Below are 16,037 nucleotides of genomic sequence, written 5' to 3' on the forward strand. Positions count from 1 at the left end.
GTACATAGCTAGGACTGACAGACTCCTCCGCTGCACTAGGAAGGGACCACTCTTTAGCAGCCGCAATTCAACACATAGGTAATAGAGTTTTATTCATGCCTCATTATTCCTTTTAAATGCACACACATTTTTATTTATTTATTCAGAGCACTGCACACACATTTCCACACGTTCCCAATGGATGAGTTTGGATTTCCTTTTTCAGCCTATTTCCACTTGCTTCACACACATTTAGTTTTCTCCCATTCCCTACTTATTGTTTATTTTTTACATATTTTATTATCCCCTATGTGATCATTACACATATTTTTCAGAAATTGGCTATATCCATATAATACATTCAACCCAACACTCACTTTCTTTGACACATATAATTATTCCTTATTTTTCTTTCACTTTTTCACAGATTTGGGCAACACATGCACATTCATAACCTATTGGACTAGTGTTGAGAGCGTCTGGGTCAGTCGACTTTTGTTTCCCCTGGCCCGCCCTCCAATAATTGTTGGGGGGATGGTCAGAACCCTGCCTCAACCCTGGATGAGACAGCTGTATCTCTGACCATAACAGATCCCATTGCTGGAAGCTCTGCCCAATTTTTGGGCTCTTTTGTAAGTAATTTTTCTAATAAAGTAGATTAACTTGATATCTTCTCTCTATTTAACTGAGGTTCCACATATATTAATATTTATCATATCCCTTTGCTTTTTGTTAGTAAAAACATGCATCCCACCCCTGATGACTGGCAAGAAGCCAAGAAACGCGTCGGGTTCTCAAACTGGGGATGCCCAATCAAGCTTATTTTAATTCCTGATATTATCAATTTTGGTCTATTGAGTTTGTACTCATTTCATGTGATTTTGAGTGGTAATTTTAATTCATGTATTTCTGATATGAAATGCATCCATGCATGGCCATTGGTTTGTCTGCACCCCAGATTCTCTGATTATTACTACAAATATATTAATCTTTTTGATTACATCTGTATTTATACTACTTAATTGTTATTGTATGCTTCAAAATCATGGACTACCCCTATGGGGTCATTGACTTTAAATTAAATCCAAATCATTTTACCTACGCACATGTATTCATTATTTTATTTTTATTATCAATTGACATGCTTCATTTAAAGTCCCACTTGCCCCTTTTTTCTTTATACATTAACTCGGGATGGAAGCATGCCATTGATACTTGGCTTTGCGACTGGTCACTTTTCGTAAATTCCTTTTGACAATTGTTGTCCAACTTTCGGCCAACAAATGTTGGATGACAAGCTAGTAAATTTTTGTCGGACATCAGTTTGACGTCAGATTTTCGTATGGTCAGCACACAAATCCGTCGCACAAGTCGAAAGTACAAACACGCATGCTCGGAATCAATGCTCACCAAACACGAAATTAGCAGAAGCGGCCCAAAGGCTGCTCAAGAGCTGAAATTCCTCGTAGTTCGTCACTACATTCGTGTTTGTGTAAAAAGCCAATATACCAGTGAAAATACTTTTTTGCCTTTTCCAGATGATTGTGAGACAAATTTCTTAGTTTGTATGACTGAGTCAGCTTGAATCAAACCGTGTGATTTATTTCCACACAAAAGTTACAAAAATACTTACAAAAGTACGTTCAAATGCAAAAATAAATAAATAAGTAGCTTCAAATAGGATCAAAAATATATGAGATAAAATTGTTTCAAAAAATAAGTTCAAGATGTGCTTAAAGATGGTTGCTGTTTCCTTTGTTCTGAGAGTAGCTGTAAAAAATATTTTGTATGCTGGATTTCTATAGTTGTGAAGAGTAGAAGGAAATGTAGCAGAAGAGAGCTTCCAGCATGCAGTTCTTCACTTAAATAAACCTGATCCCTTTGTTAAATTTTGCGCCAAACTTACTACTCCCATATTACTCCCATTATCAGCTCCCATCCACTCCCCACAAGGGTGGGGGCTTAGGAGTAAGAATTCCATTTGACCAGCGTGTTTAATTAATACCAGACACAGGAAATGGGGGATGATAAACTCCTGCCACAGAATGAATATACACTTAATTTCTCAAACAGAATATCAGTAACATATGAATTCCTTTTAAGAAAATATAACCAGTTATATCAATCAAAAGTCTTGACAGCTTCTTGAAATTGAGAACTCAGTTCAACTGTCACATCTGTAAGTTATTAGTTCAAAAGACCTACCATCCACACATAATTACAGGGGATTTCATAACCTCAGTTAATTAGTTATGGAACCGAATTCAAATTTAGATATTAAGAATATAACAGTTTGTGGCACGACAATTGTGTACCATTAATATGCAAGACAAGATCCTGGCACATGCCCTTTTGACAAAAATCAGACGCTCGGTTGGCCAACAATTGTACCGTGTGTACGAGGCTTTAAACTCACATTCCATTAATGCTTACTGTGTTTCATAGGTTATAAAATATGCAGAATAGAACACCAGTTCTACTCAGGGAGTGAATTTGGACTGATTCCAGCCTTATATAGAATATACAGTAAAAATGGTTTATTAAAAAACATTAATATCACAGTGAAATATGCCTGAAGCCAATTGATCCCACAAACATGTTTCAGAAAATTCAGGGAACACTCTGCAATTTAAATCCTTTCTTTTAATTTTTTTCTTCCCATTCTGTGCAGTTCCTACCCACAGCTTTTGCTTTAAGGAAAATATGTACAACTTGATTTTTATTTTTTTGTAAGAACATTCAAATTTTTGGGACAAGCTTTTGGGATGTTCCCCATCTTTATGGTACAAGCAGTACTCGTGGTGCACTCAACTTCAGGCCTTGTTCACACCATGGTGCAGAGACATCAGTTTTTCTGCACGTGTTCTGAAAGTGCACAAATAAACAATTGTTCTCTGTTTCCTGTTCACACCACAACACTGATATCGCATGCAAATTTTTTTCTGCACAGAAATCTGCAACGTGTATGCAGTTTTCTGCACGTGACATTAACATTGGTGTGAATAGGGCACATAACTGATGTGCATGAAAACTGATGTCAATGTGCATAAAAACTCACTGAACCGCTAGTGTAAACTGATGTGAAACTGATGTCTCTTCATTTGAAATCTGCACAGTTTTCCCATCAGTTCCCCATTGGTTTTCATGCATGTATGGTGTGAACGAGCCCTAATAAGGCTACAATCGCCTTAATGAAAATATGTGAAATTCACACTTGTTGGATTCTTGTTATCTGACTTTTTGAACTTTTAGTTTGATTTTATATAGCCTAAAGCTTTTTAGATTAAAACTGCAGAACACTTTATATTTTCTGTTAGGCCCCTTTCACACTACTGCGTTTTTGTTTCACTTTTCCAGGGCAACAAAAGCACATGAAAACTATTCCCTCTTAAATCCTATGTAACTATTCACACTAAAAGTGCACCGCACTTTGAAAAGTCCAGGTATGCTGCATCTTAGGTGCAGTTTTACAAAAGCACACCAAAAAGGCACCTTCCATTATCAGTGAATGGGAACACATCAGTTTGAAAGGGCACTTACTGTCAAGTTGCATAAGTTAGCTTGTATGAGCTTTTTTAGTTTTTTCTCCCTACGTCTTTAACCTCACAATGTTCAGTTGACAAAATCCCAATTCATAGAAATGCTCTTTGTGCATATGCTTGGAAGCCAAATGTAGTAATCTTTATGAAATTACTTTTACATACAAAATATGTAAAAGTTGATAATATGACCCATGGTTATTTTAGCCCAACTATGAAAAATAATGGACTAAAAAGAGAACTATATTTAAGCATATATTACATGGGAAATTTAAATACCGCATGCAGTACACTTTATAGTAAAATATTGCTGTCGTATTTGGTGCATGTTTGGAAGCTGCCTTCTTTTCTTTCCTAGTAGTTGGAGTGACTTGTTGGTTGGCATGTGAAAATTATAGAAATGTTTGTATTACCAGAGCTGAGCAAGTTTGATGTAGAGTTATTTTGGGAAGGCAGTATGCTACAAACCTCTTAATTTTTTTGTGTAATCCATAGGTTTTTATTCAGAAACAACAAGGAGAAGTGCTGGGTGTGACTATTGTGGAATCGGGTTGGGGATCTCTACTTCCTACCGTTGTCATTGCAAATCTTATGCATGGAGGACCAGCAGAGCGCAGTGGAGAGCTGAGCATTGGAGATCATGTAATATGTGTCAACGGCACAAGTTTAGTGGGGCTTCCCTTTTCTACATGCCAGGGAGTAATACGGGTGAGTTAGGAACTCTATGCATGTATACTCTTCATAACTAAACAGTGCAGTCCACATCTTATTAATAGTTTTAAGACTCTGTAAAGCAGACTGCAGATCTGTAGAGAATTAGAAAAGGGTGGATTGTTCTTAGAAACTTGGTCTAAACTTTGTATTTTACAAACAATTACTATTTGAAAAGTAATTATGCAGAAGAAAGATAATAAGTAGCCATTTAGTCCTTTGATCATACATGTGAAAGAGACCACAGCTTAAAGCACCCAGCAGCTTTCAGTACCCTGAATGTTGGGCTGTTTTGACAGGCAGAGCTTCAGGACTTTCTTAGCAAGCCTCTTCTTGCCTGCCACAAATTGCTATTGCCAAGTGAGACAACTCAGCATAGTTATATACCATTAGGAATCTGAAGGGGTGGAAGGGACCAGTTAAGCTCCAACACTACCTCAGAATTGTCTGGACTTTTCCTGTCCTAACAGCCGAGCACTTTGGTAGGGTGCCTGCATTTAATACCTGTCGGTTGTTTTAATTTTTTTTTTTTAGGTGTTGGCCCTTTATAAAAAAAAACCTTATGAATATGTGTTAATGTTGAAAAAAAAAAAACACTCTGAATGTATAGTTTGTAAACATACTGTATATGTTGATAGGTGTAATGGTTCTCCATTGAGTCTATTGGGTTTACAACTCTCAGTAGTGGGTTTACAACTCTTCTCTTTGCATGTCTTAAACAGTGAATCTCTATGCAATCATACACATCCAGCATGGCTCAAAGGCAGGAGAATAGGATTTTTATAACAGCTTACCTGTAAAATCCTTTTCTTGGAGTACATCACGGGACACGGAGCTGTATGGGTTATATGGCACCTTGAGGTGATGGACACTGGCACACCCTAAGACAGGAAGTTCACTTCCTATATAACCCCTCCCATACAGAGAGTACCTCAGTTTTTGTAGCAAAGCAATATATGTGTATTCCAGAAGAGGGGAGGGACCTCTGTGCCCCATGATGTACTCCAAGAAAAGGATTTTACAGGTAAGCTGTTATAAAAATCCTATTTTCTTTATCGTACATCATCAGTAATAACTATGTGGGATGTCCCAGAGCAGTGCTATCTGAGGGGAGGGGACACAAACAAAAGTAGGGTGCAATCAGACCTGAGGACCTATACTGCTGCCTGCAGCACACTACGCCCAAAGGCGATATCCTCATGCCTTCTTACATCCACCTGATAGAATGTGGTGAATGTATGGACTGAAGACCAAGTTGTGGCATTGCAGATCTGAGCCATGGAGGCTTGGTGATGCAGTGCCCACGAAGCATTAACAGCCCTGGTGGAGTGCGCTTTGTTTTGAAAAGGTGGAACTTTCTTCTTCAAACCATAAGCTTGAATAAATACTTGTCGAATCCATTTGGTAATAGTAGATTTCGACGCTGCCTGTCCTTTCCTAGGACCTTCAGGCAACACAAACAAAACATCTGTTTTCCGAATCTGAGCAGTTGCCTTCAAGTAGATTTTGACTGATCTCACTACATCCAGAAAATGTAATGACTTTTCTTCCGTGGAACAGTGTTCTGGAAAAAATTAAGGTAGAACAATATCCTGGATTGGATGAAAACTTCAGTAGAAATTTAGGATGAGGACGAAATACTACCTTATCCATGTGAATAATTAAATATGGCTCTTTATAAGAAAGAGCCGCCAACTCTGATACCCTTCTTGCAGAAGATATGGCTACCAGAAAAACTAGCTTCCTTGTCAAAAGGTCCAAAGGAATATGTTGTATCGGCTCAAAAGGCTGTTTCTGTAATGCCAACAGAACTAAATTCAAATCCCAAGGGTTCAGGGGTGCTCTAACCGGTGGATTAAGCCGTGTTAACCCCTGTATAAAGCTTCTGATCAAAGAATGCAAAGCAAGCGGACATGGAAATAAAACCGATAAGGCCGAGACATGGCCCTTGATAGTACTCAAGGCCAGTTTCATCTCTAACCCCATTTACAGAAAGGCAAGGATTCTACCTATGACATACCTTCTAGGATGCCAACCCCTGGATGCACACCAGGAAACATGCCTTCCAGACTCTATAATAAATGACTCTGGAAGCTGGCTTCCTTGCATTAATCAAAGTAGATATCACTGAGCCTGAAAGCCCACCATTCTTCAGAATGTGGGTTTCAATAGCCAAACCGTTAAATTAAGCATTTGTAAAGTAGGATGGAACACTGGTCCCTGCGATAGCAGGTCTGGACGTGGTGGTAGGGGTCATAGGGCCCCTACCACCATCTTTACTATTTCTGCATACCAAGATCTTCTGGGCCACGCTGGGGCCACAAGAACTACCGACTTCCTTTCCCGCTTGATCCTGCAAAGAAGTCGAGGTAGCAGCAGAATAGGAGGGAATGCATAAATCAGTGAGAACTGATCCCACGGGGTCACCAACGCATCTGTTCCGCATGCGAATGGATCCCTTGTTCTTGACACAAAGTTGTCGACTCTGTTGTTCAACCTGGACGCAAACAGATCTACGTCCGGGATCCCCCATCTTCAGCATATAGCCAGGAAGATGTTGGGGTGAAGGGACTATTCCCCCGGGAACAATTGCTGGCGACTTAAGTAGTCCGCCCTCCAGTTCTCTACCCCTGGAATGAAGATTGCCAATATGCATGGCACATGCTTTTCTGCCCAGGTTAGGATATGGTTTACCTCCCCCTTGGTGATTGATATAAGCCACTGCTGTGGCATTGTCGGATTGAATCCTGAAAAGAGAATTCCGCAACCTGAATGTCCAGGCCCTTAGGGCTAGGTACGCTGCCCGAATCTCTAGAATGTTGATGGGCAAGGTCCTTTCGGTTCTGGACCATTTCCCTTGGACAGACGCCTCTTCCAGGACTGCTCCCCAACCTGAAAGGCTGGCATCTGTTGTTACCACCTTCCAGGTAACTGGTAAGAAGGATTTCCCCTTCCACATATTCTCGGATATCCTCCACCAACTGAGGCTCTGGCGCACTTTTGGCGACAAACGCGTTGGAAAATCTAGTGCTTGGATCTTCTTGTTCCAGGCCGACAGAATACTGTTTTGCAGCAGCCTCTAATGGAACTGAGCATAGGGAACTGCTTCGAATGATGCCACCATCTTCCTCAACAACCTCATACAAAGGCGGATAGAAGGATCCTTCTTTTCCCTGACCACCTGAACCAGCTCCTTTATGGCGCTGATTGTTGCCTGGGGTAAGAACACACTCTTCTGGGCTGTATCTATAACCAGATCCAAGTACTCTAATCTTCTTACTGGCTTTAAAAAAGATTTCTCTAGGTTGAGGACCCAACCTAGGTATTCCAGGTAGTTGACTGTGGTGACCATGCTTTGGTTCAAGCGGGCTACTGACCGGTCTATCAAGAGCAGGTCGTCTAGGTATGCTATTATCATTATACCTTGAGTCCTTAATCTGGCCAGAGGAAGGGCCAGAAGTTTTGTAAACACCCGAGGTGCAGTAGCTAGACCGAAAGGCAAGGCTACAAACTGAAAATGAAGTTTTCCTACTTCGAAACGCAGATATTTCTGATGAGCCGGGAAAATGGGTACATGCAGGTATGCATCCTTGATTTCGATTGATGCCAGAAGTTCTCCTTGTAGGATGGAGACTATTGATCGCATTGATTGCATGCGAAAAGAGCGAATTTTAAGGAACCGGTTTAGATCTTTCAGATCTAGAATGGGTCTGACATCTCCATTTGGTTTTGGCACCGTGAAAAGGTTTGAATAAAAACCTCAACCCCTGCTCTTCCATGGGGACCACCATGATCCCTTTTTGCGACATAAGTCGGTCTAACACTAGAAAGAGACTTCTTTTTCTCTGGATCTTTGGGGACATTTGACCTGAGGAAACGAGGAGACTGGAATTCTCGGAACTCTTGTTTGTAACCTAGCGCTATTGTTGAGACCACCCATCTGTCTCGAAATTCTTCCTGCCAGACCCTTGAGAACTGCAGAAGTCTTCCCCCCACTCGAACGAGCGGGGGCGACCCTTCATAAAGAGGCTTTAGCGTTCTGTCTTGTGGGTTTCCTACCCCAGGATTTCTTTTGTCCCTGGGGTTGACCCTGAGGTTTACCTCTTGAACCTGACGATGGAGGCCGTCACTACTGCCTGGTGGCTGATGCCCCTGGCAATGGAGAAATAGCCCGTTTAAATGAGGGATGTTTACTCTTTTTCTTAACTGGCAAAAGGGCACTTCTCCCACTTGATATTTTTTGGATATATTTGTCCAAATCACCAAACAGCTTTTCACCACGGAAAGGAAAACCAGACAAGAGCTTTTTGCATGGCGCTTCGGCTGACCAACTTTTCAACCATAAGATTCTACGCATATGTACCAACCCAAGCGTAAGGCGAGAGGTTTGAAGAATAGAATCTCTGATTGCGTCAATTGCAAAACACAAAGCAGCTTGGCTAACTCCTGGGCCTGCTGTTCAGGAAAAAACCTTGACCACCTGTTTCAAATGATCTCTCAAGGATTGACATATCCCAATTGCTGCCACTGCAGGTTGAGCCACTGAACCTGCCAATGTTTAACAAAATTCCAATCTTTTATCAGTTGGATTCGTAAGCATTTGCGCATTGTCAACCGGACAAGTCAAACTTTTAGTCACAGAGGATATAGCAGCGTCAATTGCTGGTATACTCCACATCTTAGTGAATTTTTCCTCCATAGGATAAAGTGTTAAAAACTTTTTAGGAGGGAAAGAATGCTTATCTGGGTGATCCCACTCAGAATACATAAGCTTTTCCAGCAATGAATTAACAGGAAAGGCACGCAAAGCTTGAGGAGGCTTTTAATGAACCCAAATTAGAAGTGGACTCTTGAACCGACTCAGTTTATGGGTAGCTTAAATGTGGAGTGGACCATTTCAGTAAGAGAATGCACCAGCAACTTCTCAGCATGTAAAGCTGAAGAAGGTCCTTCCCCACTTGATCACTCAGAAGAGGAGTCATCAGTCTCTCCACAGTCCCCTGAGGGGGATTCATTTTTCCCCTCTGTGACAGACCTAGCCGGGACAGAGGCTGTTGGAGAGGACTGAATGCAAGCCTGTTGCCTTTTGATTATGGGCCCTGGATTTTCAATGGAACAATATCTTTGTGAGGGGAATGAGAAATCCAGTCTGAACTGTACTCAGTTGTGTATATATGTATATATTGTATGCTGTTTGATTCTGTTGGGGACTCCTTGCTGTGGATTTGTGTCCCTGAAGAGGCAGGGGGGATTCCTCCAGCAGCCCCCTGCTGATAAGACTGATTCATTCTGTTGGGACACATCCTGTGAGGAGATGCTGGTGTCATCAACTCCAACTACCTGTGTTTATGTTAATTGAATGAGCTGATCACATTGTCCTCTATACAATGTAGGAGACGGGACGACTCCTATTGAAGCTGCTGCTATTGTGAGAAATGTCCTGTGATAATTAACTCAGTCTGGGCAATAGGTCATGTCTCAGTCACCTAGGCTGTATAAAGGATTAGTTAATTAGCTCATGTTAATTATGTTAATTAGGTTACAGTTGTATTGTTAGAGGAGGTTCCAACGGCATATAAAGTCTTGTAATTTTGATTCTAAATAAAGTGAGTTCATGTTAGCAACAAGCAAGTGTCGCCTTGTTTTGTGCTCAGAGAGGTTGGAATATCTGATATCTGTATACAGACTGGGAGGAAGTGGTATATGACGGAAGCACTCAAGCGGAGTGTGGGACGTGCCATGACATTGGTGGCAAGCAGCGGGAAAGCTTCCTGCAGTCTGGGACATCCAAACTTCCATCTGGATCCAAGGTCCAGATAGCAGGAGAGGAGAGGTACAGATACCAGCCGTCATGGATGAGGAATTCAGAAGGAGGTTGCGAGAGATGCAGATACAGCACAGAGGACCAGTATCGGAGCAGGTCCTGCTGGGATGGTGTGATTCTATTCTGCAAACTCTGGAAGGAAGCGCTAGTCCATGAGCAGCGACACCAGGGAAAAGTTATCCCCTCCATCGAGGAAAGGTACTGGTCGCAGTACGGACTGTGGGTGCTGTTTTTGGGAGAAAATCCACACAAGAAGCAGACAGCTGAATTAAGCAGGCTGGTCTGGGCAGAGATAAAGCTGGATGAGAGCTACAGAGCCCTCCGGTGGCATGTATCCCAAGCATGTCCCTGGAGAGCGGATGACAGCCCAACGGAAGGCTTAAGCTACGGCGGCTTGGGACTGTTGTATGTGAAGCTGACAGGGGACTCTAACTTTGGGAGTGATTTGGAGTGGCGGTTGGACGAAATCATGGATTTCAGAGAAGGGCTACTGAACATTTCGGAAGTGCACTGGGCACAGGAAGATTTGGAGTTTCTGGCCGTTCAGGAATGGGAGCTAGAGATCGCCTACAGACGGCTGCTAGACATTGCTCAGGGCCAGGGCTGGGCTCCCTTTGCCTGGGACTATCAGGAAATACCAGCTGACAACCCTGAAATCCTGGCTGAAGAGTCGGCAATGTGGCAGAGCAATAGTGTGCTTTGCCAACCTGCCCCCACAGCTAGGGAGGTGGAGGTCTTATGGCGGATGCAGCAAGTGCTGACTGACCTTGATGATCCTGTTTCTGCATGGGATGATCTTGGATGGAGGAATGTGCCTGTCCAGCAGCATGCCAGAGAATCTGCAGTGGAAAATCTGGAGATTGCCGTTCCCAAACCTGAAGTGCTGACAACAGGGCAGAGCTCTGCTAACCTCTGCCCAACACTGATAGCATCTTCTGGATTCCATGGACAGGAGATGGTGAACCTCCATCCCCAGACACCAGTTGCAGAGACAGGGGATTTGATAGACTTTTCTGCTGAGGAAGAACCATCGGGTGAGCCCCCAGCAGAAGAGTTGGGATTAGGGCCAAACTTCATTGCGCTCTGCTCAGCACTGATGGCATCTTCTGAGTTCCACGGACAGGAGATGGTGAACCTCTATCCACAGACACCAGTTATAGAGGTAGGGGATTTAATAGACTTTTCTGCTGAGGAAGAACAACCTGATGAGCCTCCAGCAGAAGAGCTGCTATTTCGGCCAAACTTCACTGTGCTCTGCCCAGCACCAACAGCAGTATCTGTGGAGTTACAGGGAACTTCCCCAGTTGAAGCACCGGCAACCGGGCAGAGTGCTACCAACCTCTGGCCATCACCGGCAACAACTACAGAGTTACAGGGAGGTGGGGCAGTCGGCCTCCCTCCCCAACAGGTAGCCGGAGCAGATGGTGTGGGGTTTCCAGCAGAAGGGCTGGCAACAGGGCTGAGTACTGCTGGACTCTGCCCTCAACTAACAGGAGATGGATTTCCTGTGAAGGTGGATGGGACTTCAGTCTCCACCTGTATACTCCAGGGATGCTGGGCAGTCGGCCCAGATCCCCAACAGCATGACGGAGTGAGCCCAGTCCCCCTGTCTTCTCTCCAGCGGCAGAAAGGACTCCAGGGAGAAGGGCCAGTCCAGGCCTCTCCGCAGCGGCAGATATGTTCTCTGAGAGAGGCAGAGGTTGGCTGGGTGAGTAATACTCTGTTTGGAACAATTTGTTTGGGGTACTGTGTGGGTACAGGCAGTAGAGGACTGGAACTACTGACTAACTTTGGAGTCAACCCGTCTGGGGTCTCCTCCTGTGTTAGTCTCCGGCCGAAAGGGGAGAAATGTGACAGACCTAGCCGGGACAGAGGCTGTTGGAGAGGACTGAATGCAAGCCTGTTGCCTTTTGATTATGGGCCCTGGAATTTCAGTGGAACAATACTCTTTGTGAGGTGAATGAGAAATCCAGTCTGAACTGTACTAATCAGACTCAGTCGTGTATATATGTATATATTGTATGTTGTTTGATTCTGTTGGGGACTCCTTGCTGTGGATTTGTGTCCCTGAAGAGGGAGGGGGGATTCCTCCAGCAGCCCCCTGCTGATAAGACTGATTCATTCTGTTGGGACACATCCTGTGAGGAGATGCTGATGTCATCAACTCCAACTACCTGTGTTTATGTTAATTGAATGAGCTGATCACATTGTCCTCTATACAATGTAGGAGATGGGACGACTCCTATTGGAGCTGCTGCTATTGTGAGAAATGTCCTGTGATAATTAACTCAGTCCGGGCAATAGGTGATGTCTCAGTCACCTAGGCTGTATAAAGGATTAGTTAATTAGCTCATGTTAATTATGTTAATTAGGTTACAGTTGTATTGTTAGAGGATGTTCCAACGGCATATAAAGTCTTGTAATTTTGATTCTAAATAAAGTGAGTTCATGTTAGCAACAAGCAAGTGTCGCCTTGTTTTGTGCTCAGAGTGGTTGGAATATCTGATATCTGTATACAGACTGGGAGGAAGTGGTATATGACGGAAGCATTCAAGCGGAGTGTGGGACGTGCCGTGACACCCTCCCACTGTTCTTCTGTTTGAGGATCCTGGGTGGTAGAAGGGGATCTAAAGCGTTTTCTTTCACTCTGTGAAGATGTGATTAAAGCCGCTAACCTTTCCTCCAATCCACTCATAGTTGTGGAGAAATTCTCCTCAGTTATATAGACAGGGGCTGAAGTGTCGGAAGCAATTACAGCCCCTGACGACCCAGATGGCTCACTCTGACCAGCCTCCCTAGATCTTTTGGGGGATGGTGTTGTAGAGGGGGGGTTCTTAGGGCCTGAGGGCAACCCCTTTGTGCCCTTGCTTTTTGTGGTATTTGTACCACCCCTTCTGGTCATAGTGCTGAGCACAAACGCAGAGGTACTGCCAAAAAATGCACCTACTGCTGAGTAATAGTCCAGCAACTGACACTGCTATTAAGCCCTGGGAATGCCTGTGTCAAGCAACACTCACAAGCCACCCGTCTGCTCTGTATCCCTCCTTCAGCTGTATGCACCCGAAAAAAGGTGCACTTTATAGATACACAGCCTTCGTTGTGGACACTGAAGCACGCCGATGCCGCTAAGCCCCGCCCCCTTCCTCTGTCCACCCACCGCGCCCCCCCCCCCATCTTTTTCAAAGATACAGGTTTCCCACGTGAACGGGCTCCGAATCGACCAGATTGCATGTGGAGGAGGGCTGAGGTGAAGGAGAGGAGGAGAGCCGCCGGATGGAGAACCGCCGTAATGGCAGCGGGAGCGGCGTGGCACACCGCCGACTGAACCATGCTCCTTCAGCCTCCTGCAGTGAAGCTGTACAGGTGGGGGGACATTCCAAAGAGGAAAACCCCCCTTCCCACGTCTTACCCGGGGCTTGGGCTGGAGGAAGCCGTCCAGCCCAGATGATCTCTGCCTTTGCCTTGGTCAACATCCCAGAAACTCCTGCGTTCCTGTTAAAGACTTGCTTGGCTGACCTTCCGTCTGACTCCAGATGCTGCTTGCTGTTCCACTATGCTGTTCCCTGGCTTCCTGACTTTCTGGCTTGTCTGACTATCTGTTCCTTTTACCGAACTTTGGCTATGTTTTGACATGTTTGTTCTATTTACTTTTATTATTAAACAAGTGTTATTTAACTGTAATTCTGTCTCGGTATGATTCATGGAGTAGGCAAAGGCCATGAATTCAGAAGATGCCATCAATCCACTTGTTGGTAATATTTTTTCCAGATTGGATGAGCAGGATCACCGCATGGATCAGTTTGCCATGGTGTTACAAACGCTCTTGAGTCACACGGCTCACCTGGAATCTCCCACTGCGGCTGTTCGGGTACAACCTGTGTTGCAGGTCATCCCTGCTGTTGCTCTAGTCTCTGTGCAGGCACCCGCCTCGAGTATTACCTCTATAAGAGGTATGTCTGGTTCCACTCTGCTTCCCCAGCGATTTGGGGGCGACCCAGTCCAATCCAGAGGGTTCTCAACCAGCTTGAAATATACTTTGAGATGCTGCCCCAGGCGTTTCCCACGGACAGAAGCAAAGTAGGTTTTGTGATATCTTTGCTTTCTGAGAGAGCCTTGGCCTGGGCAAACCTTCTATGGGAGACACAGAAACCTGTTGTCTTGAGTTACCCTGAGTTTGTGGCTTCTTTTAAAAGGGTATTTGACGTTCCCGCATGCTCCACTTCTGCTGCCAAGTGCCTCATGTCCAACAGAGTACGAGAACTTTTGCCAATTATGCCATTGAATTCCATACTCTGGCAGCAGAGGTTGCTTGAAACAATGAGGCCCTTGTGGCTGATTTTTTTCATGGGCTCTTGGATACCATCAAGGATGAGATAGCAGCCCAAGATATACCCACTGAGCTGGAGAAGTTGATCAAGTTTGCCATCCTTTGTAACGCCCCAGCAGTTTTCCAGCAATTTATTAATGATGTCCTCCGAGATTTGTTGCAGTTATGTGTGGTGGTTTATCTATAGGATATCCTTATATTTTCCAAGTCCCTGGAGAGCCACCGCACAGATGTCTGTCGTGTGCTTCAGAAACTAAGGGAGAACAATCTCTATTGTAAATTGGAGAAGTGCGAATTCCATCGTGAACAGGTTAAATTCCTGGGTTATGTCATTTCTACTGTTGGTTTTTCGGTGGACCCAGAAAAACTTTCATCAGTCCTACAGTGGCCCTGACCTGTGGATTTACGTCCTCTGCAGCGTTTTCTTGGCTTTGCCAACTTTTTTCTGAAGTTTATTTGTAACTTCTCGTTTCTGGTCAAGCCCCCTGACTGATATGACCAGAAAGAGTTGGTCTCCGGAGTCCATTAAGGCCTTTGAGAGTCTCAAGGCTGCCTTTGTTTCTGCTTCTGTGTTGGAACTTCCTGATCCTAAGTTACCTTTTATCCTTGAGGTTGATGCTTCTAATGCCCCATACTCACGGTCGGATTTTCTGACAGAAAATGTGTGATAGGACCTTGTTGTCGGAAATTCCGACCGTGTGTGGGCTCCATCACACATTTTCCATCGGATTTTCCGACACACAAGTTTGAGAGCAGGATATAAAATTTTCCGACAACAAAATCCGTTGTCGGAAATTCCGATCGTGTGTACACAAATCCGACGGACAAAGTGCCACGCATGCTCAGAATAAATAAAGAGATGAAAGCTATTGGCCACTGCCCCGTTTATAGTCCCGAAGTACGTGTTTTACGTCACCGCGTTTAGAACGATCGGATTTTCCGACAACTTTGTGTGACCATGTGTATGCAAGACAAGTTTGAGCCAACATCCGTCGGAAAAAATCCTAGGATTTTGTTGTCGGAATGTCCGAACAAAGTCCGACCGTGTGTACGGGGCATAAGACTGGAGCTGGCGCCCTTATGTCTCAACGTCCTACCTCCTGAGAGCACTATGCATCCTTGTGGCTACTTTTCCAAGAAATTGTCACCTGCGGAGTGCAATTAAGAGATTGATGACAGAGAGCTGTTAGCGATCATTTTAGCCCTGAAAGAATGGAGACATCTCCTCGAAGGTACCACTGTGCCAGTTCCCATTCTTACTGACAATAATAATCTCACATTCTTGTCTGAGGCTAAACGCCTCTCTCCCAGAAGGGCACAATGGGCTCTTTTCTTGTCTAGTTTGAATTACATTGTCTCATTCTTACCCAGTACTAAGAATGTATGGGCTGATGCTTTGTCACAACAATTTTCCTCCACTTCCAAGATTGGGTTGTTTCCGGTTCCTGCGATTCCTCCTGATGCTATTCTGGCTACGGTTCGCACCAGTCTCACTTCTCCTTTGGGTGACAAAATTCTTGCTGCTCAGGTCCAAACTCCTCCTGAGAAACCTTGTGACCGCTGCTTTGTCCCAGAGAGTCTCCGTACTGCCATGCTCAAGACTTGCCATTCTCCCAAGGCTGCTGGCCACCCTGGGAAGAATCAACTCTTTTGGGCC

The 16,037-nt window shown here is 44.2% G+C and overlaps 1 protein-coding gene across 2 annotated transcripts in view; it reads left to right on the plus strand.

Moving 5' to 3' along the window:
- APBA3 (amyloid beta precursor protein binding family A member 3) overlaps positions 1 to 16,037 on the plus strand; it is a 214,656-nt gene that overhangs the window by 176,848 nt on the left and 21,771 nt on the right. For both annotated transcript variants that reach the window (XM_073594283.1, XM_073594276.1), the window contains one exon: positions 4,014 to 4,226. In XM_073594283.1, the coding sequence (XP_073450384.1) occupies positions 4,014 to 4,226 (213 nt within the window). The remainder of the gene's footprint in view (positions 1 to 4,013; positions 4,227 to 16,037) is intronic.

The sequence above is a fragment of the Aquarana catesbeiana genome, linkage group LG01 (genome assembly GCF_042186555.1).
Source record: "Aquarana catesbeiana isolate 2022-GZ linkage group LG01, ASM4218655v1, whole genome shotgun sequence".
Classification (NCBI taxonomy): Eukaryota; Metazoa; Chordata; class Amphibia; order Anura; family Ranidae; genus Aquarana; species Aquarana catesbeiana.